General features: G+C 35.9%; 1 protein-coding gene across 5 annotated transcripts in view; it reads left to right on the top strand.

Annotated features, from left to right (window-relative positions):
- The first annotated feature begins 5,709 nt into the window (after positions 1–5,709).
- The window catches only part of akap17a (A kinase (PRKA) anchor protein 17A), a 53,244-nt gene continuing 31,057 nt past the window's right edge, over positions 5,710–27,896 (top strand). For 2 of the 5 annotated variants that reach the window (XR_009828568.1, XM_062068850.1), the window contains exons 1-3: positions 16,128–16,313; positions 18,259–18,433; positions 24,600–24,947. Coding sequence is in view for 4 of the 5 variants with exons in the window: in XM_062068850.1 (XP_061924834.1) it covers positions 24,621–24,947 (327 nt within the window). In the remaining variant the exon portion in view is untranslated. Of the gene's footprint in view, positions 5,777–16,127; positions 16,314–18,258; positions 18,434–24,599; positions 24,948–27,896 lie in introns of those variants that run through there. The other 3 variants (XM_062068851.1, XM_062068853.1, XM_062068852.1) reach the window with 3 other exon arrangements.

The raw sequence follows: 27,896 nt of genomic DNA on the forward strand, positions 1-27,896 counted from the left end.
TATATATATATATACATATATATATGTATATATATGTATATATATATATATGTATATATACATATATATATATATATGTATATATATATATATATGTATATGTATATATATATATATATGTATATATATATATATATATATATATATATATATATATATATATATATATATATATATATATATATATACATACATATATATATATATATATATATATGTATATATACATATACATATACATATACATATATATATACATATATACATATATATATACATATATATATATATATATATATGTATAAATGTATGGGTATACATTCATATACATGTATATATATATATATATATATATATATATATATATATATATATATATATATATATATATATATATATATGTATTTGTATATATGTATATATATACACATATATACATATATACAATAGATATGCATATATGTACAGGTATATACACACACATATATATATATATATAAGATGTAAAACTTTGACTATGTACACAAATGTCCTATTTTCTCAAATATTGTTGGCAGATCTGTCTAAATCTGTGTTAGTGAGCATTTCTTCCTTGCCAAAGTAATCCATCCCACCTCACAGGTGTGGCATATCCAGATGCTGACTAAACAGCATGATTATTGCACAGGTGTGCTTTAGGCAGCCCACAATAAAAGGCCACACTGAAATGTGCACTTTTACCACACAGCACAATGCCACAGGTGTCGCTGGTTTTGAGGGAGCGTGCAGTCGGCATGCTGACGGCAGGAATGTCCACCAGAGCTGTTGGTTGTCAGTTGAATGTTCATTTCTCTACCAACAACCTCTCCAAATGCGTTTCAGAGAATTTGGCAGTACATCCAACCGGCCTCACCTCAGCCCAGCAGGTGCACCTCCATTTGCCCACTCAGGTGCACCTCCGCAAATGCTCACATTCGATGGTGTCTGGCAACTCAAGTGTCGCGTTTATCTTTTGGTTCAGTATATACATCTGAATACGTTTGAAATTAAAAATGTTTAGACCATTTCCGTGCAACCACAAGGAGCTTTTCTAACCTGAAACCTGTTTTGAAAATAATTTCAGTATAATTATTATTCCAAATATGACATTGCGAGATGTGGTTTTAATCCAGAATCGATTCTGAATGGAATCGTCCACCCAGGAATCTGAATCAGATTGAATTTTTCGGTGCCCAAAGATTTCCAGACCTATTAATTCTAAAAGTAGATGCTAATTAGTCAAATAGAAACACACACACAGACACTTTTACACAGCATGAACAAAGTTATTTAACATTTTTTTTATTTAAGAATAAAAATTACTGTCATTGTCAATAATTCTCCCCAAATATGTTTTGATATCTGACAGTACATTTATTCTTCTCGAGTCTGTTGGATCGCGATGCCACGCCCCTTTTCTCTCCTTCCTGCAGTACTGCTTACCTTTTCAAAATTTTCTTTTTTTTGTAGGGAAATCCAGTTGTTGTCCTTCTTTCCTGGTGTCTTCCCTGGTCTCGTTGTGTTTGCTTAGGCTACTGCAGTGTTGCCTCCGTCCGCAACACTCGGAGTGTGTGCTCATTAAAGGAGCGCCACGAGTTTCATGTTCCGTCATTCAATTAAATAAGGCGATAGAGATGGATGGACATGAAGACGACAGAAAATATATCAGTTTCAGTTTCGGTTTATGTGGAACATGCATACGATACAATGTCATGCATCACATATTTCCAGTGGTTTCATTACAGCACGTCCGAAATGGAGTAGGAAGAAGCTGAGCTTATTTTAACCCTACCCCTTCTCATACCATAGCAAATGTATCCCATTTTCTTGTTCTCTGTAACAGAACACTGAATAAATAATTAACATATCATAGTAAGTAAACAAATAATAAAAACATAAATATCTCTGCCAAAAATGCAAACTTTGTATAAATATCTTGACTAATATGAGATGGTTATGTAAGTAAAGGAAAACAGGCAGCAGCTCACACATTCTCATACTTTCTGTAACATCCAGGAAGAAATGATGTTGGCCATTTAAAAAAATGTCTCAACTATAAATTAGTATTGTTTTTATTTCAATGTTGACAATATTTCAGGAGGAAAACCTTACGATGTATAAAATGGTATAAAATGGAGCGCCACGACTTTCATGATCAATCAAATACGGCGACGGAGATGGAGGGACATGAAGACGACAGAAAAGATATCTCTGCCAAACATCACAACTTTGTGTAAGTATCTTGACAAACGATACGGTTATATAAGTAAAGAAAAACGGGCAGCAGCTCACACATTCTCATACTTTCTGTAACATCCAGGAAGAAATGATGAAATGAAAAATGTCTCAACTATAATCTAGAATTGTTTTTAGTTAAATGTTGACAATATTTCAGGAGGAAACCTTACAATGTTTTAAATCCATAAAGTGTTGTCTGATGGTATAAAATGGAGCGCCACAACTTTCATGATCAATCAAATAACGCGACAGACAAGGATGGACAAAAGAAATCTCTGCCAAATATGCAAACTTTATGTAAATATCTTGATGAATATGAGATTATTATATAAGTAAAGAAGAACAGGCAGCAGCTCACACATTCTCATACTTTCTGTAACATCCAGGAAGAAATTATGTTGGCCATTTTAAAAAAATGTCTCAACTACAATCTAGAATAGTTTTTATTTCAATGTTGACAATATTTCAGGAGGAAAACCTTACGATGTATTTAATTCCATAAATGGTATAAAATGGAGCGCCACGACTTTCATGATCAATCAAATACGGCAACGGAGATGGATGGACATGAAGACGACAGAAAATATATCTCTGCCAAACATCAAAACTTTGTGTAAGTATCTTGACAAATGATACGATTATATAAGTAAAGAAAAACAGGCAGCAGCTCACACATTCTCATACTTTCTGTAACATCCAGGAAGAAATGATGAAATGAAAAATGTCTCAACTATAATCTAGAATTGTTTTTAGTTCAATGTTGACAATATTTCAGGAGGAGACCTTACAATGTTTTAAATCCATAAAGTGTTGTCTGATGGTATAAAATGGAGCGCCACAACTTTCATGATCAATCAAATAACGCGACAGACAAGGATGGACAAAATAAATCTCTGCCAAATATGCAAACTTTATGTAAATATCTTGATGAATATGAGATGATTATATAAGTAAAGAAGAACAGGCAGCAGCTCACACATTCTCATACTTTCTGTAACATCCAGGAAGAAATGATGTCGGCCATCTTGAAAAATGTCTCAACTACAATCTAGAATTGTTTTTATTTCAATGTTGACAATATTTCAGGAGGAAAACATTACGATGTATTAAATCCATAAAGTGTTATAAAATGGTATAAAATGGAGCGCCACGAGTTTCATGATCAATCAAATAACACGACAGAGATGGATGGACAAAAGATATCTCTGACAAAAATACAAACTTTGTGTAAATATCTTGACAAATGATACGATTATATAAGTAAAGAAGAGCAGGCAGCAGCTCACACATTCTCATACTTTCTGTAACACCCCGCAAGAAATGATGAAAAATGTCTCAACTATAATCTAGAATTGTTTTTATTTCAATGTTGACAATATTTCAGGAGGAAACCTTGCAATGTATGAAATCCAAAAAGTGTTATAGAATGGTATAAAATGGAAGAGTTGAGTTATTGTCATCAGAATCAGAAGTATTTTATTAATCCCTGAGGGGAGATTGAGATTTTCAGCACAATCCCATTCAAGATCAGACAAACATTACAGGGAGACAGAAAAACTTTCAACTTCCAGCGCACCTGGTGAGAAACAGGTAAACGTTGGGGAGGGGAGGGGAGTAAAAATATATTCAATCAAAGGCTGGACTTCAGGGAGGGGGTCCAGACTGAGGCCTATGAAAAAAACCTCATAGCCATAGCACACATAAGCACGTTACATAGAACCAACAAAACTTGCAACAGAGGGGAGGGAGTGGGAGCTAAGGAGGCCGGCTGCTGCTGTATAATGTAGAGAAATGTCATATTTTGACCAATTTTCCCAGGAGATGTTCCATATTTTGAAATAAAATGTTGATGCTCCTCTTAGACACACTTAATAAAGCTGTTTGATGTTTTTTAATGACAACATCAAACATTATGTCACTGCTGGTCCCACCTTTACTAAAAATGTTTAAAAAAAAGCCTTGTCCAGATGTTAACTGACATAATATTCATGTTTAAAGGCCTACTGAAAGCCACTACTACCGACCACGCAGTCTGATAGTTTATATATCAATGATGAAATCTTAACATTGCAACACATGCCAATACGGCCGGGTTAACTTATAAAGTGACATTTTTAAATTCCCGGGAAATATCCGGCTGAAACATCGCGGTATGATGACGTATGCGCGTGACGAAGTCTGAGTAACGGAAGTTATGGTACCCCGTAGAATCCTATACAAAAAGCTCTGTTTTCATTTCATAATTCCACAGTATTCTGGACATCTTTTGCAATTTTTTTAATGAACAATGAAGGCTGCAAAGAAGACAGGTGTAGGTGGGATCAGTGTATTAGCAGCGGACTACAGCAACACAACCAGGAGGACTTTGTTGGAGCGCTAGCCGCGCTAGCCGCCGACTTCACCTTGACTTCCTACGTCTCCGGGCCGCCAAACGCATCGGGTGAAGTCCTTCGTCCTTCTGCCGATCGCTGGAACGCAGGTGAGCACGGGTGTTGATGAGCAAATGAGGGCTGGCTGGCGTAGGTGGAGAGCTAATGTTTTTAGCATAGCTCTGTGCAGTCCGGTTGCTGAGTTAGCTTCAATGGCGTCGTTAGCACAGCATTGTTAACCTTCGCCAGCCTGGAAAGCATTAACCGTGTATTTACATGTCCACGGTTTAATAATATTGTTGATTTTCTATCTATCCTTCCAGTCAGGGGTTTATTTCTTTTGTTTCTATATGCAGTTAAAGCACGATGCTATCACGTTAGCTCGTAGCTAAAGCATTTCGCCGATGTATTGTCGTGGAGATAAAAGGCACTGAATATCCATTTCGTGTTCTCGACTCTCATTTTCAAGAGGATATAGTATCCCAGGTGGTTTAAAATACAAATCCGTGATCCACAATAGAAAAAAGGAGAGTGTGGAATCCAATGAGCCAGCTTGTACCTAAGTTACGGTCAGAGCGAAAAAAGATACGTCCATCGCTGCCTCTCAAGTCATTCACTGTAACGTTCCTCATCTACGAATCTTTCATCCTCGCTCAAATTAATGGGGTAATCATCACTTTCTCGGTCCGAATCTCTCTCGCTCCATTGTAAACAACGGGGAATTGTGAGGAATACTAGCTCCTGTGACGTCACGCTACTTCCGCTACAGGCAAGGCTTTTTTTTATCAGCGAGCAAAAGTTGCGAACTTTATCGTCGATTTTCTCTACTAAATCCTTTCAGCAAAAATATGGCAATATCGCGAAATGATCAAGTATGACACATAGAATGGATCTGCTATTCCCGTTTAAATTAAAAAAAATCATTTCAGTAGGCCTTTAATTAAATTGTTACTTCTAATAATAACAGTTATCGGCCTCTTTGACTGTTAATAGTCCGTATCGTCCCATATGGGTTGATCTCATCATGGCGCACCTGTTTGTAAACTTCCAACCAGCAGGTGTCAGGTGGGATTAATCTAAGCTGATCCAGGATAAAATGCTCCAAAGCAGAAAATAAAGATGCATCAGCGACGTTGACAAGGACTTGTCAGGTACATTAGTGTTCACCTGACACTATCCTGCAGTCTGGAGCTCCTTCTAGGTCTTTCTGCAGATTCAGCGGTTGCCTGAGTCCTGGTGAATGTGTTCCATGTGGCCTATTGGGGACTCAGCAGAGAGAACGACCTACTTACCCAGTGGAGCTACTAATGCCTGTTATGTAACCACCATCATCCCCTCTGGGACTCAATCATAGGCACCGCTCTCAAACTCAAGGCCCGGGGGCCACATATGCCTTGAAATAATATAAAAGTATTTGATCTTTTCTTGTAAATGTATCCGTTCTTTCCATTTGGACGGACAAAATTCATGTTTTATATACTAATTGAGAGAAAGTGCCCAAAGATAGGTGTGCCAAGATTGTGGCATCGTGTTCAAAAAGACCTGAGACTGGAATTGCTGCTAAAGGTGCACCAACTAAGTATCGAGCAAAGGCTGGCAATAATTATATACAAAACCCCAAAAGCAGTGAAGTTGTCACGTTGTGTAAAATGCAAATAAAAAGAGAATACAATGATTTGCAAATCCTTTTCAACTTATATTCAATTGAACAGACTGCAAAGACAAGATATTTAACGTTCGAACTGGTAAAAATGTGTATTTCTTCCAAATATTAGCTCATTTTGGAATTTGATGCCTGCAACATGTTTCAAAAAAGCTGGCACAAGTGGCAAAAAAGACAGAGAAAGTTGAGGAATGCTCATCAAACACTTATTTGGAACATCCCACAGGTGAACGGGCTAATTGGGAACAGGTGGGTGCCATGATTGGGTATAAAAGCAGATTCCATGAAATTCACAAACAAGGATGGGGCGAGGGTCAACACTTTGTCAACAAACGCGTGAGCAAATTGTCCAACAGTTTAAGAACAACATTTCTCAACCAGCTATTGCAAGGAATGTAAGGATTTCACCATCTACGCTCCGTAATATCATCAAAAGGTTCAGAGAATCTGGAGAAATCACTGAACGTAAGCGGCAAGGCAGAAAACCAACATTGAATGCTCGTGACCTTGCAGTACCTCAGGCGGTACTGCATCAAAAAGCCACATCAGTGTGTAGATCAGGGGTCACCAACGCGGTGCCCGCGGGCACCAGCTAGCCCGTAAGGACCAGATGAGTAGCCCGCTGGCCTGTTCTAAAAATAGCTCAAATAGCAGCACTTACCAGTGAGCTGCCTCTATTTTTTAAATTGTATTTATTTACTAGCAAGCTGGTCTCGCTTTGCCCGACATTTTTAATTCTAAGAGAGACAAAACTCAAATAGAATTTGATAACTTAAAATCCAAGAAAATATTTTAAAGACTTGGTCTTCACTTGTTTAAATAAATTCATTAATTTTTTTACTTTGCTTCTTATAACTTTCAGAAAGACAATTTTAGAGAAAAAAGACAACCTTAAAAATTATTTTAGGATTTTTAAACACATATACCTTTTTACCTTTTAAATTCCTTCCTCTTCTTTCCTGACAATTTAAATCAATGTTCAAGTAAATTTATTTTTTTTATTGTAAAGAATAATAAATAAATTTTAATTTAATTCTTCATTTTAGCTTCTGTTTTTTCGACGAAGAATATTTGTGAAATATTTCTTCAAACTTATTATGATTAAAATTAAAAAAAAATATTCTGGCAAATCTAGAAAATCTGTAGAATCAAATTTAAATCTTATTTCAAAGTCTTTTGAATTTCTTTTAAAAATTTTGTTCTGGAAAATCTAGAAGAAATAATGATTTGTCTTTGTTAGAAATATAGCTTGGTCCAATTTGTTATATATTCTAACAAAGTGCAGATTGGATTTTAACCTATTTAAAACATGTCATCAAAATTCTAAAATTAATCTTAATCAGGAAAAATTACTAATGATGTTCCATAAATTATTTTTTTAATTATTTCAAAAAGATTCGAATTAGCTAGTTTTTCTCTTCTTTTTTTCGGTTGAATTTTGAATTTTAAAGAGTCGAAATTGAAGATAAACTATGTTTCAAAATTTAATTGTCATTTTTTTCTTGTTTTCTCCTCTTTTAAACCGTTCAATTAAGTGTAAATATCATTAATTATCAATAATAACATAGCGTTAAAGGTAAATTGAGCAAATTGGCTATTTCTGGCAATTTATTTAAGTGTGTATCAAACTGGTAGCCCTTCGCATTAATCAGTACCCAAGAAGTAGCTCTTGGTTTCAAAAAGGTTGGTGACCCCTGGTGTAAAGGATATCACCACATGGGCTCAGGAACACTTCAGAAAACCACTGTCAGTAACTACAGTTGGTCGCTACATCTGTAAGTGCAAGTTAAAACTCTACTATGCAAAGCCAAAGCCATTTATCAACAACACCCAGAAGCAGCACCGCCGGCTTCGCTGGGCCCGAGCTCATCTAAGATGGACTGATGCAAAGTGGAAAAGTGTTCTGTGGTCTGACGAGTCCACATTTCAAATTGTTTTTGGAAACTGTGGACGTCGTGTCCTCCGGACCAAAGAGGAAAAGAACCATCCGGACTGTTCTAGGCGCAAAGTGTAAAAGCCAGCATGTGTGATGGTATGGGGGTGTATTAGTGCCCAAGACATGGGTAACTTACACATCTGTGAAGGCGCCATTAATGCTGAAAGGTACATACAGCTTTTGGAGCAACATATGTTGTCATCCATGCAATGTTATCATGGACGCCCCTGCTTATTTCAGCAAAACAATGCCAAGCCACGTGTTACAACAGTGTGGCTTCATAGTAAAAGAGTGCGGGTACTAGACTGGCCTGCCTGTAGTCCAGACCTGTCTCCCATTGAAAATGTGTGGCGCATTATGAAGCCTAAAATACCAGAAGGGAGACCCCCGGACTGTTGAACAACTTAAGCTGTACATCAAGCAAGAATGGGAAAGAATTCCACCTGAAAAGCTTAAAAAAAGCCCCTGTTACAACTTTTTTGCAATGTTTTGCTGCCGTTAAACTCTAACGTAATGATTATTTGCAAAAAAAAAAAGAAGTTTCTCAGTGTGAACATGAAATATCTTGTCTTTGCAGTCTATTCCAGGGCCGGCCCGTGGCATAGGCCGTATAGGCAAATGCTAAGGGTGTCGTCCATCAGGGGGCGCCACGCCAGTGCCACAAATTTTGGAGAAAAAAAAAAAAAAAAAAGTTTGTACTATTATTTCTAAATACAAAAAATAATCCCACGTTAATTAAAATGCAAAGTAAAGCCTATTTAATAGAAATATTATTTGTTACAACATTACGCCCCCCCGTCCCCCCGCACGGTGCGCCCCCTCCCTTCTCGTATCATGACTTTTACCACATCAAAAAATCAACACAAGATGTCAAAACGGCCAAAACTGTCAGGTGCCCAGAGAAGAAAAAATAGAAAAGAAGAGGAGGAGAAACGAGAAAAAGACAGAGGTAGCAGGTAGGTAACGTTAGACTACATTAAATTATTTGTCTGTTACAGAATGTGATAGTAACCTGGCTTTTTAGCATTAAGCTAATGTTACATGATTCTGCAATTGCTAATCAATAAATAGCTAGTTCTGTTTTAACGTCGGGTTAATATTGTGGAGGGGGCTAAATTGTTATGGAAAATAATAATGTAACGTTAGGTAATTACAGTACTCCCACCTTACATTCCTCAGGGACATTTGATTAGATCTTTTAAGCAGGTGTTTTCTGTTTACATTGTTATTGCCTTCTGGTTACCTAATGTTTGCCCTGCAGGTAATAGTCACTTTTCCACCCCTTTATATATTAGGTATAGTTGTAAGCCTAGTTGTTAAAGTGCACATCATTAATGTTAATTAAGCAATATCACATGAGAGGGAATGCTGTTCTTTAATTTGAGCACTGCTGTGATTCGGTTAAAGATAATCATAACATAACATTCTCATATAATATGTTAATTTGCTTTCTTTAAGTAAAAAAAAAGGTCAAAGACAAAGCTATTCGGTTTCTTGTGAGTATATACACTTCACTGCCGATGTGTGGGGGGGGCGCCACCTAAAATCTTGCCTAGGGCGCCAGATTGGTTAGGGCCAGGCCTGGTCTATTCAATTGAATATAAGTTGAAAAGGATTTGCAAATCATTGTATTGTGTTTTTATTTATGAAATACACAAAAAAGGGGCGAACTTCACTGGTTTTGGGTTTTGTACATGTAATATTTTAACTTTTATTTTTAATACATTTGCAAAAAATTGTACAACACTTTTTCACATGGTCGTTATGGGGTATTGCGTGGAGAATTTTGAGGACAAAAATGAATTGATTCCATTTTGGAATGAGGCTCTAAAATAAGAAAATGTGGAAGAAGTGAAGCGCTGTGAATACTTTCTGGTCGCTCTGTTTATGAACATAATGTATTTGGGTTTGTGTGTTCTGACTAATAAATAAATGATGTACCATATCTATAGTTTGAAAACCGGAATTTGGTTTGGAAGTTGGGAAAGTGTTAGATTGAAAGTCCAGGATGAGTAGAATGTGTTGATGTTGGAAGTTCTTAAACCAACTTGTTTTTTTGTCCTGATTAATAGGAACGTTTTGACAGTGGAACAGTTGAAATGGGATGAAAATTGTGAAAGGGGTCATCGTACTAAAAAAGGTTGGAAATAAGGTTAGAAAAAAAACTGGAATTCCTGGAAATTTGTTGAACGTGGAAAAATGGTAGTTTGAATGTCCAGGATGAGTTGAATATGTTGAAGGTGGAATGGTTTGAATCGGTTGAAAAATGTGGGGATTGTGGAAGTTTGAAAAATGGACAACTCATTTTGAATGGGAGAAATGTCACTGAAAACCGAGATTTCATGGAAATCCGTGAATTTATTTTTTAGAATTGTTGAAATAGAGCACACAATTCCTGAACAGGCTGAATATTTTGACGTTGGAACGGTTTGAATCGGATAAAAAGTGTGGTAGATGTGGTACTTTGAAAAATGTCCCATTCGTTTCAATGGGAATTTCATGGACATTTGGAAATTCCGGGAAAAGAGGGAATTTTTTTTGAAAATTAAAAAAAAATGTTGAATGTTCTGAATGAGTGGGTGTTGGAATTTTTAAAAAACGGTCAAGAAATGTTGAGGTAGTAACATTTTTAATTGAGAAATGGTATTACAGAATTCCTGGACATTTCGGGAAAACCGGGAGTTTTTCCAGTTAAAAAAACAACTTGGTTTTTTGTCCTGGTTAAGAGGAATGTTTTGACAGTAGAACGGTTGAAGTGGGCTGAAAAATGTGGAAGGAGTAGTCTACAGAAAAAAGGGTGAACATAGGGTTTGAAAAGAACGGAAATTCTGGGAATTCCTGGAATTTTTTTGAACTTGGAAAAATAATAGTTTGAATGTGCAGGATGAGTGGAATATGTTGAAGGTGGAATGGTTTGAATCAGTTGGAAAATATGGAAATGGTGGAAGTTTGAAAAATGGCCAATTCATTTTGAATGGGGAAATGTCCCGGAAAACCTGGAATTCTAAGAAATCTGGGAATTTTTTTTCGTAATTGCTGAAGTAGAGCACACTATTCCTGAACAGGCTGACTATTTTGAAGTTGTGTCATGATCTGTGGTCTGGATCATGTTTTTGTTATTTTCTGTTAGTTTTAAGACTCCATAGTTCCTGTTTCTGTGCACCCTTGTTTGTTTTAGTTTCCATGACGACTTATGATTTTCACCTGCCTCTTGCATTCGGGACACACCTTGCTTGCCATTTGGACCTGGCTTCATTGTTTGCGTCACGCCGATGCCAAGTAAGTTTTGTTTGTTTCATGCCATAGCCTATGCTAAGTCTTAGCCTCTCGTTTGCCTTTTTGTTTGTTTGCCTGTATTTTGGTAGCTGGGTGATTTTTGTTGAATAAATTTAATCCTACCTTCACGCCTTCGTCCGGAACCGTCAGTTTTGCTTCCTGGGAGAACAAACCTCGCAGTAAGCTGCGAAAAAAAAACCCGTTGTGACAGTTTGAATGGTTTGAATCGGATAAAAACTGTGGGAGTTGTGGAACTTTGAAAAACGTCCTATTCATTTCAATGGAAATTTCATGAAAATTTGGGAATTCCGGGAAAAGAGGGATTTTTTTTTAGAAAATTGTAAAAAATGTTGAATGTTCAGAATACGTTTAAATGGTTGGTGTTGTTATTTTTCAAACCGGTCGAGAAATGTTGAAGTCGTAACATTGTAATTGAGAAATGCTATTACAGAATTCCTGGAAATTTCGGGAAAACCGGGAATTTTTCCAGTTGAAAAAACAACTTAATTTTTTGTCCTGATTAAGGGGAACGTTTTGACGGTGGAACGGTTGAAGTGGGTTGAAAAATGTGGAAGGAGTAGACGACAGAAAAAAGGGTGGAAATAGGGTTTGAAAAAACGGGAATACTGGGAATTCCTGGAATTTTTTTTAACTTGGAGAAACGACAGTTTCAATTTGCAGGATGAGTGGAATATGTTGAAGGTGGAATGGTTTAAATCGGTTGGAAAATGTGGAAATGGTGGAAGTTTGAGAAATGGCCAATTCATTTTGAATGGGGAAATGTCCCGGAAAACCTGGAATTGTAGGAAATCTGGGAATTGTTTTTAATAATTGTTGAAGTAGAGCACACAATTTCTAAACAGGCTGAATATTTTGAAGTTGGAATGGTTTGAATCGGATAAAAAATGTGGGCGTTGTGGAACTTTGAAAAACTTTCTATTCATTTCAATAGGAATTTCATGAAAATTTGGGAATTCCGGGAAAAGAGGGATTTTTTTTTAGAAAATGGTAAAAAATGTTGAATTTTCCGAATAAGTTTAAATGGTTGGTGTTGTTATTTTTCAAAACGATCGAGAAATGTTGAAGTCGTAACATTGTAATTGAGAAATGCTATTACAGAATTCCTGAAAATTTTGGGAAAACCGGGAATTTTTCCAGTTGAAAAAACAACTTAATTTTTTGTCCTGATTAAGAGGAACGTTTTGACGGTGGAACGGTTGAAGTGGGTTGAAAAATGTGGAAGGAGTAGACGACAGAAAAAAGGGTGGAAATAGGGTTTGAAAAAACGGGAATACTGGGAATTCCTGGAATTTTTTTGAACTTGGAGAAACGACAGTTTCAATTTGCAGGATGAGTGGAATATGTTGAAGGTGGAATGGTTTGAATCGGTTGGAAAATGTGGAAATGGTGGAAGTTTGAAAAATGGCCAATTCATTTTGAATGGGGAAATGTCCCGGAAAACCTGGAATTGTAGGAAATCCGGGAATTGTTTTTAATAATTGTTGAAGTAGAGCACACAATTTCTAAACAGGCTGAATATTTTGAAGTTGGAATGGTTTGAATCGGATAAAAAATGTGGGCGTTGTGGAACTTTGAAAAACGTCCCATTCATTTCAATAGGAATTTCATGAAAATTTGGGAATTCCGGGAAAAAAGGGATTTTTTTTTATAAAATGGTAAAAAATGTCAAATGTTCCGAATAAGTGTTGTTATTTTTCAAAACGGTTGAGAAATGTTGAAGTCGTAACATTTTTAATTGAAAAATGGTATTACAGAATTCCTGGAAATTGCGGGGAAACCGGGAATTTTTCCAGTTCATAAAACAACTTAATTTTTTTTGTCCTGATTAAGAGGAATGTTTTGACAGTGGAACGATTGAAGTGGGTTGAAAAAAATGTGGAAGGAGTAGTCGATGGAAAAAAGGGTGGAAATAGGGTTTGAAAAAAACATGAATTCTCTGAATTCTTGGAATTTTTTTTAACTTGGAAAAATGATAGTTTGCATGTGCAGGATGAGTGGAATATGTTGATGGTGGAATGGTTTGAATCGGTTGGACAATGTGGAAATGGTGGAAGTTTGAAAAATGACCAATTCATTTTGAATGGGGAAATGTCCCGGAAAAACCTGGAATTCTAGGAAATCTGGGAAAAAATGTTTTATAATTGTTGAAATAGAGCACACAATTCCTGAACAGGCTGAATATTTTGAAGTTTGAATGGTTTGAATCAGATAAAAAATGTGGGCGTTGTGGAACTTTGAAAAATGTCCTATTCGTTTAAATGGGAATTTCATGAAAATTTGGGAATTCCGGGAAAAAAGGGATTTTTTTTTTAGAAAATGGTAAAAAATGTTGAATGTTTCGAATAAGTTAAAATGGTTGGGTTGTTATTTTTCAAAACGGTCGAGAATTGTTGAAGTCGTAACATTTTTAATTGAGAAATGGTATTACGGAATTCCTGGAATTTCGGGAAAAACGTGAATTGTTCCAGTTCATAAAACAACTTCCTTTTTTTTGTCCTGATAAAGAGGAATGTTTTGTCGGTGGAACGGTTGAAGTGGGTTGAAAAATGTGAAAGTAGTAGTCGACGGAAAAAAGTATGAAAATAGGGTTTGAAAAAACGGGAATTCTGGGAATTCCTGGAATTTTTTTGAACTTGGAAAAATTATAGTTTGAATGTGCAGGATGAGTGGAAAATGTTGAAGGTGGAATGATTTGAATCGGTTGGAAAATGTGGAAATGGTGGAAGTTCCGAATGTTCAGAATAAGCTTAAATGGTTGGTGTTGTTATTTTTCAAAACGGTCGAGAAATTGAGAAATGGTATTACAGAATTCCTGGAAATTTCGGGAAAACCGGGAATTTTTCCAGTTAAAAAAACAACATTGTTTTTTGTCCTGATTTAGAGGAATGTTTTGACGGTGGAACGGTTGAAGTGGGTTGAAAAATGTGAAAGGAGTAGTCGACGGAAAAAAGGATGAAAATAGGGTTTGAAAAAACGGGAATTCTGAGAATTCCTGGAATTTTTTTGAACTTGGAAAAATTATATTTGAATGTGCAGGATGAGTAGAAAATGTTGAAAGTGGAATGGTTTGAATCAGTTGGAAAATGTGGAAATGGTGGAAGTTTGAAAAATGGCCAATTCATTTTGAATGGGGAAATGTCCCGGAAAACCTGGAATTTTAGGAAATCTGGGAATTTTTAAAAAATAATTGTTGAAGTAGAGCACACAATTCCTGAACAGGCTGAATATTTTGAAGTCGGAATGGTTTGAATCGGATAAAAAATGTGGGAGTTGTGGAACTTTCAAAACATTTCCTTTTAATTTCAATGGGAATTTCATGAACATTTGGGAATTCCGGGAAAACAGGGATTTAATATGTAATGTTCTGAATAAGTTTAAATGGTTGGTGTTGTTATTTTTCAAAACGGTAGAGAAATGTTGAAGTCGTAACATTTTTAATTGAGAAATGGTATTACAGAATTCATGGACATTTCTGGAAAACCAGGAAATTTTTCCAGTTCAAAAAACAGCTTTGTTTTTTGTCCTGATTAAGAGGAATGTTTTGACAGTGGAACGGTTTAAGTGGCTTGAAAAATGTGAAAGGAGTATTTGACGGAAAATGGGTAGAAATAGGGTTTGAAAAAACGGGAATTCCTGGAATTTTTTTGAACTACGAAAAATGATAGTTTGAATGTCCACGTGTTGAAGGTGAAATGGTTTGAATCGATTGAAACATGTGGAAATGGTGGAAGTTTGAAAAAAAGCCCAATTCATTTTGAATGGGAAAAATGTCCCGGAAAACCTGGAATTCTAGGAAATCTGGGAATTTTTTTTACAATAATTGTTGAAGTAGAGCACACAATTTCTGAACAGGCTGAATATTTTGACGTTGGAACGGTTTGAATCGGATAAAAAATATGGGAGTTGTGGAACTTTGAAAAATTTCCTATTCATTTCAATGGGAATTTCATGGAAATTTGGGAATTTCAGGAAAATAGGGAATGTTTTAGAACATTGTAAAAAATTTTGAATTCTCTGAATGGTGGATGTTGTAATTTTTTTTAAACGGTCGAGAAATGTTGACGTCGTAACATTTTAAATTGAGAAATGGTATTACGGAATTCCTGGAAATTTAGGGAAAACTGGGAATTTTTCCAGTTAATAAAACAACTTCATTTTTTTGTCCTAATTAAGAGGAATGTTTTGACGGTGGAACGGTTGAAGTGGGCAGAAAAATGTGGTTGACGGAAAAAAGGGTGGAAACAGGGTTTGAAAAAACGGGAATTCCTGGAATTTTTTTGAACTTGTAAAAATGATAGTTTGAATGTCCACGTGTTGAAGGTGAAATGGTTTGAATCGGTTGAAACATGTGGAAATGGTCCATTCATTTTGAATGGGAAAACCCTGGAATTCCGGGAAATCTGGGAATTTGAATGCTTTGGAACATTCCCACAAATATATACGATTATGACCGTGATTATTCGACGTAATCCTACAACTCTAAGGCGTTATCACAGTGAGAATTAGACTTGAGCATGTTGTTTACGATGTGTAATACTTAAATATGACCCCAGAGTGTCGCTGTTCAGAATAACAACTCTCCCCCCCCCCCCCCCCGTTGGTTTACTCCGGGGTCAAAGTTGACAGCATGCGGAAGTGGCTTTTCGCTTGTCCGGTCTTTAATATTTATGCTCTTTTTTCGCGTCCCTTAAAACAATTCTATTCATTTCCACCGAAAGTTTACAGAAATTGTGACTGGCCAGCTCGGTTCGTCCTAAAGACTTGACACAAATCACACGGACTCGCTCTCGAGGTATGTCCGACCCAATGAACTCGCTAGCTAGCATGCTAACAGCTAGCGTGCTAACAACTAGCATCATGTAACGTATCGCTCGCGTCAGCTATCATGTTTACCTCGTAATATAGTCTAATACTATTTCTCCATATGTTCTACTATTTGTCATACTTAAATCTGTCACATTGTAGTTGATAATGCTATTGGATGGTGGTAGTTCCATCCATCCATTTCTACCGCTTGTCCCAATGACGCTGGGTATGTTAGATGCGCGACAAGAAAACGTGCGTTTTAAACTCCCCCCAACAAAAACATTGTGATCATCTGCTACACCACGTTGTCGAAATGTTTTACAGGTTGTCATTTAGAGCAGTGTTTTTCAACCACTGTACCGTGTGAGATTGTCTAATTTCACCTGTTTGGGTGAAAAATATTTTTTGCAAACCAGTAATTATAGTCTACAAATGATGTGTTGTTGTTGAGTGTCGGTGTTGTCTAGAGCTCGGCAGAGTAAGTAGGTGGCAGCCGGTGCTAATTGCTTTGTAGACGTCGGTAACAGCGGGAGGCATAGTGCAGGTAAAATTGTGTCTAATGCTTAAATCCAAAAATAAACAAAAGGTGAGTGCCCCTAAGAAAAGGCATTGAAGCTTAGGGAAGGCTATGCGAAAGGAAACGAAAACTGAACTGGCTACAAAGTAAACAAAAAACAGAATGCTGGACGACAGCAAAAACTTACTGCGTCCACAGTGTACAACCGAACATGACGTGACAATCAACAATGTCCCCACAAAGAAGGATAAAAACAACTGAAATCTTCTTGATTGCTAAAACAAAGTAGATGCGGGGAATAGCGCTCAAAGGAAGACATGAAACTGCTACAGGAAAATACCATGAAAAAGATAAAAAACACCAAAATAGGAGCGCAAGACAAGAACTAAAACACTACACACAGGAAAACAGCAATAAAGTCAAAATAAGTGAGGGCGTGATGTGACAGGTGGTGACAGTACACCTACCGTATTTTTCGGAGTATAAGTCGCTCCGAAGTATAAGTCGCACCGGCCGAAAATGCATAATAAAGAAGGAAAAAAACATATATAAGTCGCACTGGAGTATAAGTCACATTCTTTGGGGAAATGTATTTGATAAAAGCCAACACCAAGAATAGACATTTGAAAGGCAATTTAAAATAAAGAATAGTGAACAACAGGCTGAATAAGTGTACGTTATATGAGGCATAAATAACCAACTGAGAACGTGCCTGGTATGTTAACGTAACATATTATGGTAAGAGTCCTTCAAATAACTATAACATATAGAACATGCCATACGTTTACCAAACAATCTGTCACTCCTAATCGCTAAATCCCATGAAATCTTATACGTCTAGTCTCTTACGTGAATGAGCTAAATTATATTATTTGATATTTTACGCTAATGTGTTAATAATTCCACACATAAGTCGCTCCTGAGTATAAGTCGCAGACTATGAAAAAAACTGCGACTTATAGTCTGAAAAATACGGTACTTTGAGACGAGCTATAGTGATGCATGCTTGGTTTTGGTTTAAAGTCATATCCAACAATTGCAACGACGACTTTTCACTGTCAACTGAGTTCCGTTTTTAATGATTTCTGCTGGTGGTGTGCCTCCGGATTTTTTCAACGCAAAAAATGTGCCTCGTCTCAAAAAAGGTTGAAAAACACTGCTTTAGACAAAGCCTAACACGTGTGTACGTGATTTAGGGATGATTATTTTGGTATGGGTGTGACGATTAATCGATATATTGATTTTATTTTCTCAAAATTCAAGCATATCGATTTTTCCCCTGATAAGTTTGCCTTCCAGAGGATAGCTATCGATCGATTGTATCAATACTAGAAATAGGAAAACATTGGATTTAAGAACGGCAGACTTTATAAGAAGTTTCACACTTTTAATAAGCATGTTAAACATTTTTCAGGTCTGTCTGTCCCGACTGTGTGGTCATCGCCGTCAAAGTCGGCAAAAGAAGAACGGCGAATAGCTACGGTGGCTGAGAAAGGCCAAAACACATTCATGTAAAGCAACGACACAACTTTAAGCCACAAAGGACGCGACGACGCAAGTTACGGCGACGGACCAACTCCCTGAACGTGGTATATTAGTATGATTGAAAAAGTAACTAGATGAGTCAATTCCTGAAGGAATTGCGTGTGATTGCTCCAATGCTGCAGTTAAACTGAAATGCTGACAGAATGTAGTAAGAATAGTTTGAATGTTGGAATGGTTTGAATGTCAAAGAGCTTGAATTTCCAGGGAAAACCGGAATTTGGTTTGAAACTTGGGAAAGTGTTAGTTTGAATGGTCCAGGATGAGTGGAATGTGTTGATGATGGAATGGTTTGAATAGGTTGAAAAATGTGGCAATTGTGCAATATGGAAATATGTCCCATTCATTTCAATGGGAACTTCCTGGAAATTTGGGGATTTTGGGTAAAGCGGGATTTTTTGGGGAAAATGATTTGGAGCATGAGTGTCCTGAATGAGCTGAATTGGTTGGTTTTGGAATTTTTTAAATCGGTCAACAAATGTTGAAGTATTAACAGTTTTTTTAATTGAGAAATTGTATTATTGAATTTCAGGAAAACCAAGAATGTTTCTAGTTCCTAAACCAACCAAAAATATTTTGACAGTGGAACAGTTGAAATTGGATGAAAAAAGGAAAAGGAATAGTAAAACAAAAAAGGTTGTAAATAGGGTTTGGAAAAAACAGGAATTCCTGGAAATGTGTTGAATGTGGAAAAATGGTAGTTTGAATGTCTAGGATGAGTTGAAGGTGGAATGGGTTGAAGAATGTGGGAATTGTGGATGTTTGAAAAATGGACAATTAATTTTGAATGGGGAAAAGGAAAAAAAAAAGGAATTATGGGAAATCCGGGAATGTTTTTATAATTGTTGCAGGAGAGCACGCAATTCCCAAACAGGCTGAATATTTTGAAGTAGGAACAGTTTGAATCAGATGAAGAATGTGGGAATTGTGGAACTTTAAAAGAACGTCCCATTGAATTTCCCCCAAAAATTGGGAATTTCGGGAAAAACAGGAATTTTTTAAAATGGTAAAAAACTTGAATGAGTTGGAATGGTTGGTGTTGACATTTTTCAAATCGGTCAATAAATGTTGAAGTTTTAACAGTTTTTTAAATTGATAAATTGTATTATGGAATTTCAGGAAAACCAAGAATGTTTCTAGTTCCTACACCAAATTTTTTTTTTCTCCTGACTAAGAAAAATATTTTGACAGTGGAAAAGTTGAAATGGGATGAAAAAAGGAAAATGAGTAGTAAAACAAAAAAGGTTGGAAATGGGGTTAGAAAAAAAACAGAAATTCCTGGAAATTTGTTGAACATGGAAAAATGGTAGTTTAAATGTCTAGGATGAGTTGAAGGTGGAATGGTTTGAATGGGTTGAAGAATGTGGGGAATTGTGGAAGTTTGAATGGGGAAAAGGAAAAAAAAAGGAATTATGGGAAATCCGGGAATTTTTTATTTTTGAAGTAGAGCACACATTTCCCAGACAGGCTGAATATTTTGAAGTTGGAACCGTTTGAATCAGATGAAAAATGTGGGAATTGTGGAACTTTAAAAAAATGTCCCATTGAATTTCCCCAAAATTTGGGAATTTCGGGAAAAGCAGGAATTTTTTAAAAATGGTAAAAAACTTGAATGGTCTGAATGAGTTGGAATGGTTGGTGTTGAAATTTTTCAAATCGGTCAAGATATGTTAAAGTATTAACTAGGGAGGTCCGATAATGGCTTTTTGCCGATATCCGATATGCCGATATTGTCCAACTCTTTAATTACCGATACCGATATCAACCGATATATACAGTCGTGGAATTAACACATTATTATGCCTAATTTGGACAACCAGGTATGGTGAAGATAAGGTACTTTTTAAAAAAATAAATGAAATAAAATAAGATAAATAAATTAAAAACATTTTCTTGAATAAAAAAGAAAGTAAAACAATATAAAAACAGTTACATAGAAACTAGTAATTAATGAAAATTTGTAAAATTAACTGTTAAAGGTTAGTATTATTAGTGGACCAGCAGCACGCACAATCATGTGTGCTTACGGACTGTATCCCTTGCAGACTGTATTGATATATATTGATATATAATGTAGGAACCAGAATATTAATAACAGAAAGAAACAACCCTTTTGTGTGAATGAGTGTGAATGAGTGTAAATGGGGTGGGTTGGTGCACTAATTGTAAGTGTATCTTGTGTTTTTTATGTGGATTTAATAAAAAAATTAAAAAAAACCCCAAAAAACCGATACTGATAATAAAAAAAACGATACAGATAATTTCCGATATTACATTTTAACGCATTTATCGGCCGATAATATCGGCAGACCGATATTATCGGACATCTCCAGTATTAACTGTTTTTTTAATTGAGAAATTGTATTATGGAATTTCAGGAAAACCAAGAATATTTGTAGTTCCTAAAGCAACTTTTTTTCCCCCTCCTGACTAAGAAAAATATTTTGACAGTGGAACAGTTGAAATGAGATTAAAAAAGGAAAATGAGTAGTAAAACAAAAAAGGTTGTCAATAGGGTTAGAAAAAAACCAGGAATTCCTGGAAATTTGTTGAACGTGGAAAAATGGTAGTTTGAATGTCTAGGATGACTTGAAGGTGGAATGGTTTGAATGAGTTGAAGAATGTAGGAATTGTGGAAGTTTGAAAAATGGACAATTAATTTTGAATGGGAAAAGGAAAAAATAAAGGAATTATGGGAAATCCGGGAATTTTTTTTTTTAATTTTTGAAGTAGAGCACACAATTACCAAAGAGGCTGAATATTTTGAAGTAGGAACAGTTTGAATCAGATTAAAAAATGGGGAATTGTGGAACGTTAAAATAATGTCCCATTGAATTTCCCCAAAATTAGTGAGAAATTGTATTATGGAATTTCAGGAAAACCAAGAATGTTTCTAGTTCCTAAGCCAATTTTTTTCCCTCCTGACTAAGAAACATATTTTGACAGTGGAACAGTTGAAATGGGATGAAAAAATTAAAATAAGTAGTAAAACAAAAAAGGTTGTAAATAGGGTTAGAAAAAAAACAGGAATTCCTGGAAATTTGTTCAACGTGGAAACAATGGTAGTTTGAATGTCTAGGATGACTTGAAGGTGGAATGGTTTGAAGAATGTGGGAATTGTGGAAGTTTGAAAAATTGACAATTCATTTTGAATGGGGAAAAGGAAAAACAAAAGAAATTATGGGAAATCCGGGAATTTTCTTTGGAATTGTTGAAGTAGAGCACACAATTCCCAAACAGGCTGAATATTTTGAAGTTGGAACAGTTTCAATCAGATTAAAAATGTGGGAATATTGGAACTTTGAAAAAAAATTCCCATTGAATTTCCCCAAAAATTCGGAATTTCGGGAAAAATCGGGAATTTAAAAAAAATGGTAAAACACTCGAATGGTCTGAATGAGTTGGAATGGTTGGTGTTGACATTTTTCAAGTCGGTTGAGAAATGTTGGAAGTAGTAAAAAACTGATTTTCCAGGTAAAAGTTGATTTTCAAGGTAAAAGTTGATTTGTAACATGCTGAATTGAGAAATGGTATTACGGAAAAAGAAGATGAATAATAATAAATAGATTAATTTTGGTGTAGAAAATCAAATGTGTGAATGCTCTGGAGTGAGTAAGTTGTCACACTTCACTTACTTTTCCAACTTTGTTCATTACACTGTTTTCAACTGTCCGTCTCAGGAATTTGGTGAGTGGCCGAAATTTGTCTGCTGTCGCTTCCATTCTGCTTGTATTGTCCTGTTTCGGCTTATGTTTGTTGTGTTGTGGCTTATGTTATTGGGCCGTTAATTGTTGTTTGTGTCCATAATTCATTTAAACATAATTTCCCATGTTGCGCGCGACCGGTCTTCCTCTCAGGGAATATAGCACACTGGTTAATCCCAAATTCTTTTGGATGACCTATATGTTGAGTAAAAAGGACCACTGGGACAGAATAGTACTTGGCCAAGTTTTACCAAAGCTTTAGGAGACCAGCCCTTACAATGCAACAATAGCATCAGCAAGAAGAGGTCTCAATACAAACAAAAAGAGTCAGTTTATGTATAGTCAAAATTGAAACTTTTTCTCATAACATTACACCTCTTTGCTCTTTAATTACTTTTTTTTATTTCTTTTTTGGAAAGGACCCCAGAGACAGAATGATACAATACCAAGTTTTTACTGAAGCTTCAGGAGACCAGCTGTGCAACCATAGCATCAACAAGCAAGGTCTAAATTCAAACAAAAAGAGTCAGTTTACGTAGAGCGAAAGCAGCCCCTCTTGGCCCAGAAAGGAGCACAGGTGCTTCTTCAAAGCAGATAAGGAGCTGGCCAAAACAGCTCTGTGAGCTGACAAACAGGAGCCCTTAAGACAAAACAAAGAGTTTACTAGCGCAGTATTTTTCAACCTTTTTTGAGCCAGGGCACATTTTTTGCGTTGAAAAAATGCGGAGGCACACCACCAGCAGAAATCATTAAAAAACAAAACTCACTTGACAGTAAAAAGTTGTTGTCGCAATTGTTGAATATGACTTTAAACCATAACCAGGCATGCATCACTATAGCTCTTGTCTCAAAGTAGGTGTACTGTCACCACCTGTCACATCACGCCGTGACTTATTTTGACTTTTTTGCTGTTTTCCTGTGTGTAGTGTTTTAGCTCTTGTCTTGCGCTCCTATTTTACTGGCTTTTTCTCTTTTTTTGGTATTTTCCTGTAGCAGTTTCATGTCTTCCTTTGAGCGATATTTCCCGCATCTACTTTTTTTTTTTTAGCAATCAAGAATATTTCAGTTGTTTTTATCGTTCTTTGTGGGGACATTGTTGATTGTCACGTCATGTTCGGTTGTACACTGTGGACGCCGTCTTTGCTCCACAGTAAGTCTTTGCTGTCGTCCAGCATTCTGTTTTTGTTGACACGGCACAGTGGTTGAAAAACACTGTACTAGCGGACATGCAGTAAGATACCAGCAAGGAGGTCACCAGAAGACACACTACATGGGAAAATACTAGCTGCTTTAAACATGACTGGATTAAAAATATCTCCAGTGTTTCCCATAAACTGCCAAGATACCTGTGGCGGTGGGGGCGTGGCAATGGGCGTGGTCACCATGACATCATCAAGTAATTTGCATAATTTACTACAATTATTTGATTTTCTCTAAAAAGGCTAAAAAAATGTATACTTACTAATTAATAATAACAGTTTTGTTTTAAACGTCCATCCATCCATCCATCCATCCATCCATCCATCCATCCATCCATCCATCCATCCATTTTACAATATAATTACAACACTTTATGTACATATTTATATACAGATTTGAACAATAAGTTATTCACTGAAATATATTTATTAATTGTGGTTCTTACGAAAAATATATCTAATAAAATATAAAAGCTAAAATGTCTTAAAGCTCTGCCCCTTTAATTAGTGCATACTAAATAATTTAACTTTAGCCTACTACTACAACCATATTATTTACCAGCAACATAAAGTGAAACAGAGGCAGAGGTGTCCTGGCACAGTCAGTAACAAATAAACAGAAAACAGTAGTGGTGGTAGATAGACACAGAGCTTCATCAAACATCTGATCCACTGAACAAAGAGCTCCAAAAATCTTGAACTTTAGACTGCCATCAGTTTTACTCCCTATACTTAACCATGTGTTTCCTACTGCCTGCAGACTTTGCACCCTTTGTTATATACACATGTTGTGTTTCTAATATAAATACATTTAATAAAGTCAAATACAAATAAGGCAACAAGAGAAGTATCCTACACTTCTCTTTTGTAAAGTAAATCTGAACAGCCGATATGGGCATCTACATCAACTATATGATTTGCCTGAGAAGCTGGACAGGACAAAAAAAAAAAAAAATTTTTTTTTTTTTTAATTTTTAATTTTTTAATTTTTTAAAATTTGTGGCGGACGTAATTCTTTCGTGGTGGGCCGCCACAAATAAATGAATGTGTGGGAAACACTGATCTCATTCTTACACCTACAAGAAATAACAGGAAAATAGGAAAATCCAATATTTATTTGACACTCACACTACTTGATTTTTTTTTATGAGAAAAAGTTTCTAAATCGATTTAATCTTACTGAATCATTTCAGATCCTATTTTTGAAAAAAAAAACATCAAAATCGTATCAGCAACCACACATTCTGAATGGAATGGTTAAAATGAACCATCACGGCCTTATTGACGAGCGACCGTCTCTCCTTGCTCAGCAGGATCCCTGCTGCAGAACCATGACGACCATCGTCCACGACACCACGGAGGCGGTGTGCCTCGCTGCAGACTACAACATATACCTGAAGCCCATTGCCAAGATGACCGTGAGTGTGACGCTGCCGCAACTGAAGTTGCCCGGAAAGAGCATCTCCAACTGGGAGGTGATGGAGAGGGTGAAGGCCATGGTGGTGCCCGACCAATTCTCAACACTGCGCATCTCCAAGAGCACCATGGACTTCATTCGCTTTGAGGGAGAAGTGGAGAACAAAACAGTTGTCAAAAGTCTGTTGAAATGTTTGGATGGGAAGTGCATCAAACTGAGTGGATTTACGGATGTCTTAAAGGTAGGAATGTCTTCTTCTGACTGAGCTGACAATATATACGTCATCATAGCTAAGTCATTTGGTTTAACACAGTCAGTTATGTGGTTTAAAGCGAAACTGCACTTTTTTGGAATTTGGCCGATCATTCACAATCCTTTTGTCAGACAAAAAACACATGTCTATCTTTTTTAGGCATTCTAAATCGTAAGTAGATCCTAGCAAAAGTCAGCTAACAATCGAGCGAATGTAAGTTGCCGTATTCCGACTATAAAGCGCTTGAAAAAACCTATATGTAGTATCTAGTAACATTCATAATATGTAATATTTACATATTTTGATCATTTTAAGCATACGGCAGTGTATTCATTTTCCAGACGCGTCACTCTATTCCGCCTATAAGGTTTTCTAAAAAACCTCCATCAATGTTTTATATACACACTGTAAGTATATATGTTGTATCTAGTAACATTCATAATAACATGTAATATTCACATATTTTGAATTTTTTAAGCATACTGTGGTGTATTAATTTCACAGACGCATTCACTTTCCCTCCAACAACAACAATAACAAATGCTGTTATTTTTTTATGCATTCTACCTCGTAAATAAATGCTAACAAAAGTCAGCTAACAATCGAGCGAATGGAAGTTGCCGTATTCCGCCTATAAAGCGCTTAAAAAAACCTCCATACTGTAAGTATATATGTAGTATTTAGTAATATTCATAACATATAATATGTACATATTTTGATCATTTTAAGCATATGGCGGTGTATTCATTTCCCAGACGCATCACCCTATTCCGCCTATAAGGTTTTCTAAAAAACATCCAAAAACCTCCATCAATTTTTTATATACACACTGTAAGTATATACTGTATGTAGTATCTAGTAACATTCATAATAACATGTAATATTTACATATTTTGAATTTTTTAAGCATACTGCGGCGTATTAATTTCATAGACGCATTCACTTTCCCTCCAACAACAACAATAACACATGTTGTTATTTTTTTATGCATTCTACCTCGTAAATACATGCTAACAAAAGTCAGCTAATAATGGAGTCAAAGGGAGTCACTCTATTCCACCTATAAGGTTTTCTAAAAAACATCCAAAAACCTCCATCAATGTTTTATATACACACTGTAAGTATATATGTAGTATCTAGTAACATTCATAATAACATGTAATATTTACATATTTTGATCATTTTAAGCATACGGCAGTGTATTCATTTTCCAGACGCGTCACTCTATTCCGCCTATAAGGTTTTCTAAAAAACCTCCATCAATGTTTTATATACACACTGTAAGTATATATGTTGTATCTAGTAACATTCATAATAACATGTAATATTCACATATTTTGAATTTTTTAAGCATACTGTGGTGTATTAATTTCACAGACGCATTCACTTTCCCTCCAACAACAACAATAACAAATGCTGTTATTTTTTTATGCATTCTACCTCGTAAATAAATGCTAACAAAAGTCAGCTAACAATCGAGCGAATGGAAGTTGCCGTATTCCGCCTATAAAGCGCTTAAAAAAACCTCCATACTGTAAGTATATATGTAGTATTTAGTAATATTCATAACATGTAATATGTACATATTTTGATCATTTTAAGCATATGGCGGTGTATTCATTTCCCAGACTCGTCACTCTATTCCGCCTATAAGGTTTTCTAAAAAACATCCAAAAACCTCCATCAATTTTTTATATACACACTGTAAGTACCGGTATATACTGTATGTAGTATCTAGTAACATTTATAATAACATGTAATATTTACATATTTTGAATTTTTTAAGCATACTGCGGCGTATTAATTTCATAGACGCATTCACTTTCCCTCCAACAACAACAATAACACGTTGTTATTTTTTTATGCATTCTACCTCGTAAATACATGCTAACAAAAGTCAGCTAATAATGGAGTCAAGGGAGTCACTCTATTCCGCCTATAAGGTTTTCTAAAAAACATCCAAAAACCTCCATCAATGTTTTATATACACACTGTAAGTATATATGTAGTATCTAGTAACATTCATAATAACATGTAATATATACATATTTTGATCATTTTAAGCATACGGCGGTGTATTCATTTCACAGACGCATCACAACGTTCACTTTCCCTTCAACGACAACAAGACTACTAATCATGGCAGACTTGACGAGAGACAATAAAGACTACTTTGGGACAAATGATGATCCAGAAACTTCTATTTTTGATCCTGAATATAAGGAGGATGATCTACAAGTTTTAGAAGCTGTGTGCTAAACAGATGCAGCTTTAGTCAAACACTAAGCATCATGTCGCAGTATTGCTAAGTGCTAAACAAGATGGACAAACATAACAAAACAATCACTTACTGTACAATGTCTGCTCTCACTGGGATAAAGGCTGATGGGGTGTTTATATATTCCCCTTTACAGCAACAATTCATCATAATCCTCACAAGGGTTAAAAAAAAGTGTTTCTTTTTGTGTCTTTCTCGCCATCTCCGGGTCTAAGTTGGATGTCAAAGTTGACCAACTTTTGGGTTTATGTCCACAACCTTCTACTATCCAGGTGAGGCGTGATTTATAATCTAGAAATATCTTTCACCAACGCAGAGGCGATTCAGCAGCTCAATATGTCAATTTGGCAGCATAAGCTAGTTAGCTCTCTGTGATTACGGCGCTGCTAAAAGTAGTTCCTCCGCGTTAGCACTTATATTATCAATATTCAGGTCACAACATGTACATGGAGTATTGTTGCCGCTTTTTGGATGTTTTTTCGAGGGTTTTATGGTATATTAGTGTACTTCCATTGTTAGCCACCTTGTATTTTACGTATTTTAAGATTTAAAATGCATTAAAAATAAATGTGTCTTACAGGGGTGGTATAGCTCGGTTGGTAGAGCGGCCGTGCCAGCAACTTGAGGGTTCCAGGTTCGATCCCCGCTTCCGCCATCCT

The sequence above is a fragment of the Entelurus aequoreus genome, linkage group LG14 (genome assembly GCF_033978785.1).
Source record: "Entelurus aequoreus isolate RoL-2023_Sb linkage group LG14, RoL_Eaeq_v1.1, whole genome shotgun sequence".
Classification (NCBI taxonomy): Eukaryota; Metazoa; Chordata; class Actinopteri; order Syngnathiformes; family Syngnathidae; genus Entelurus; species Entelurus aequoreus.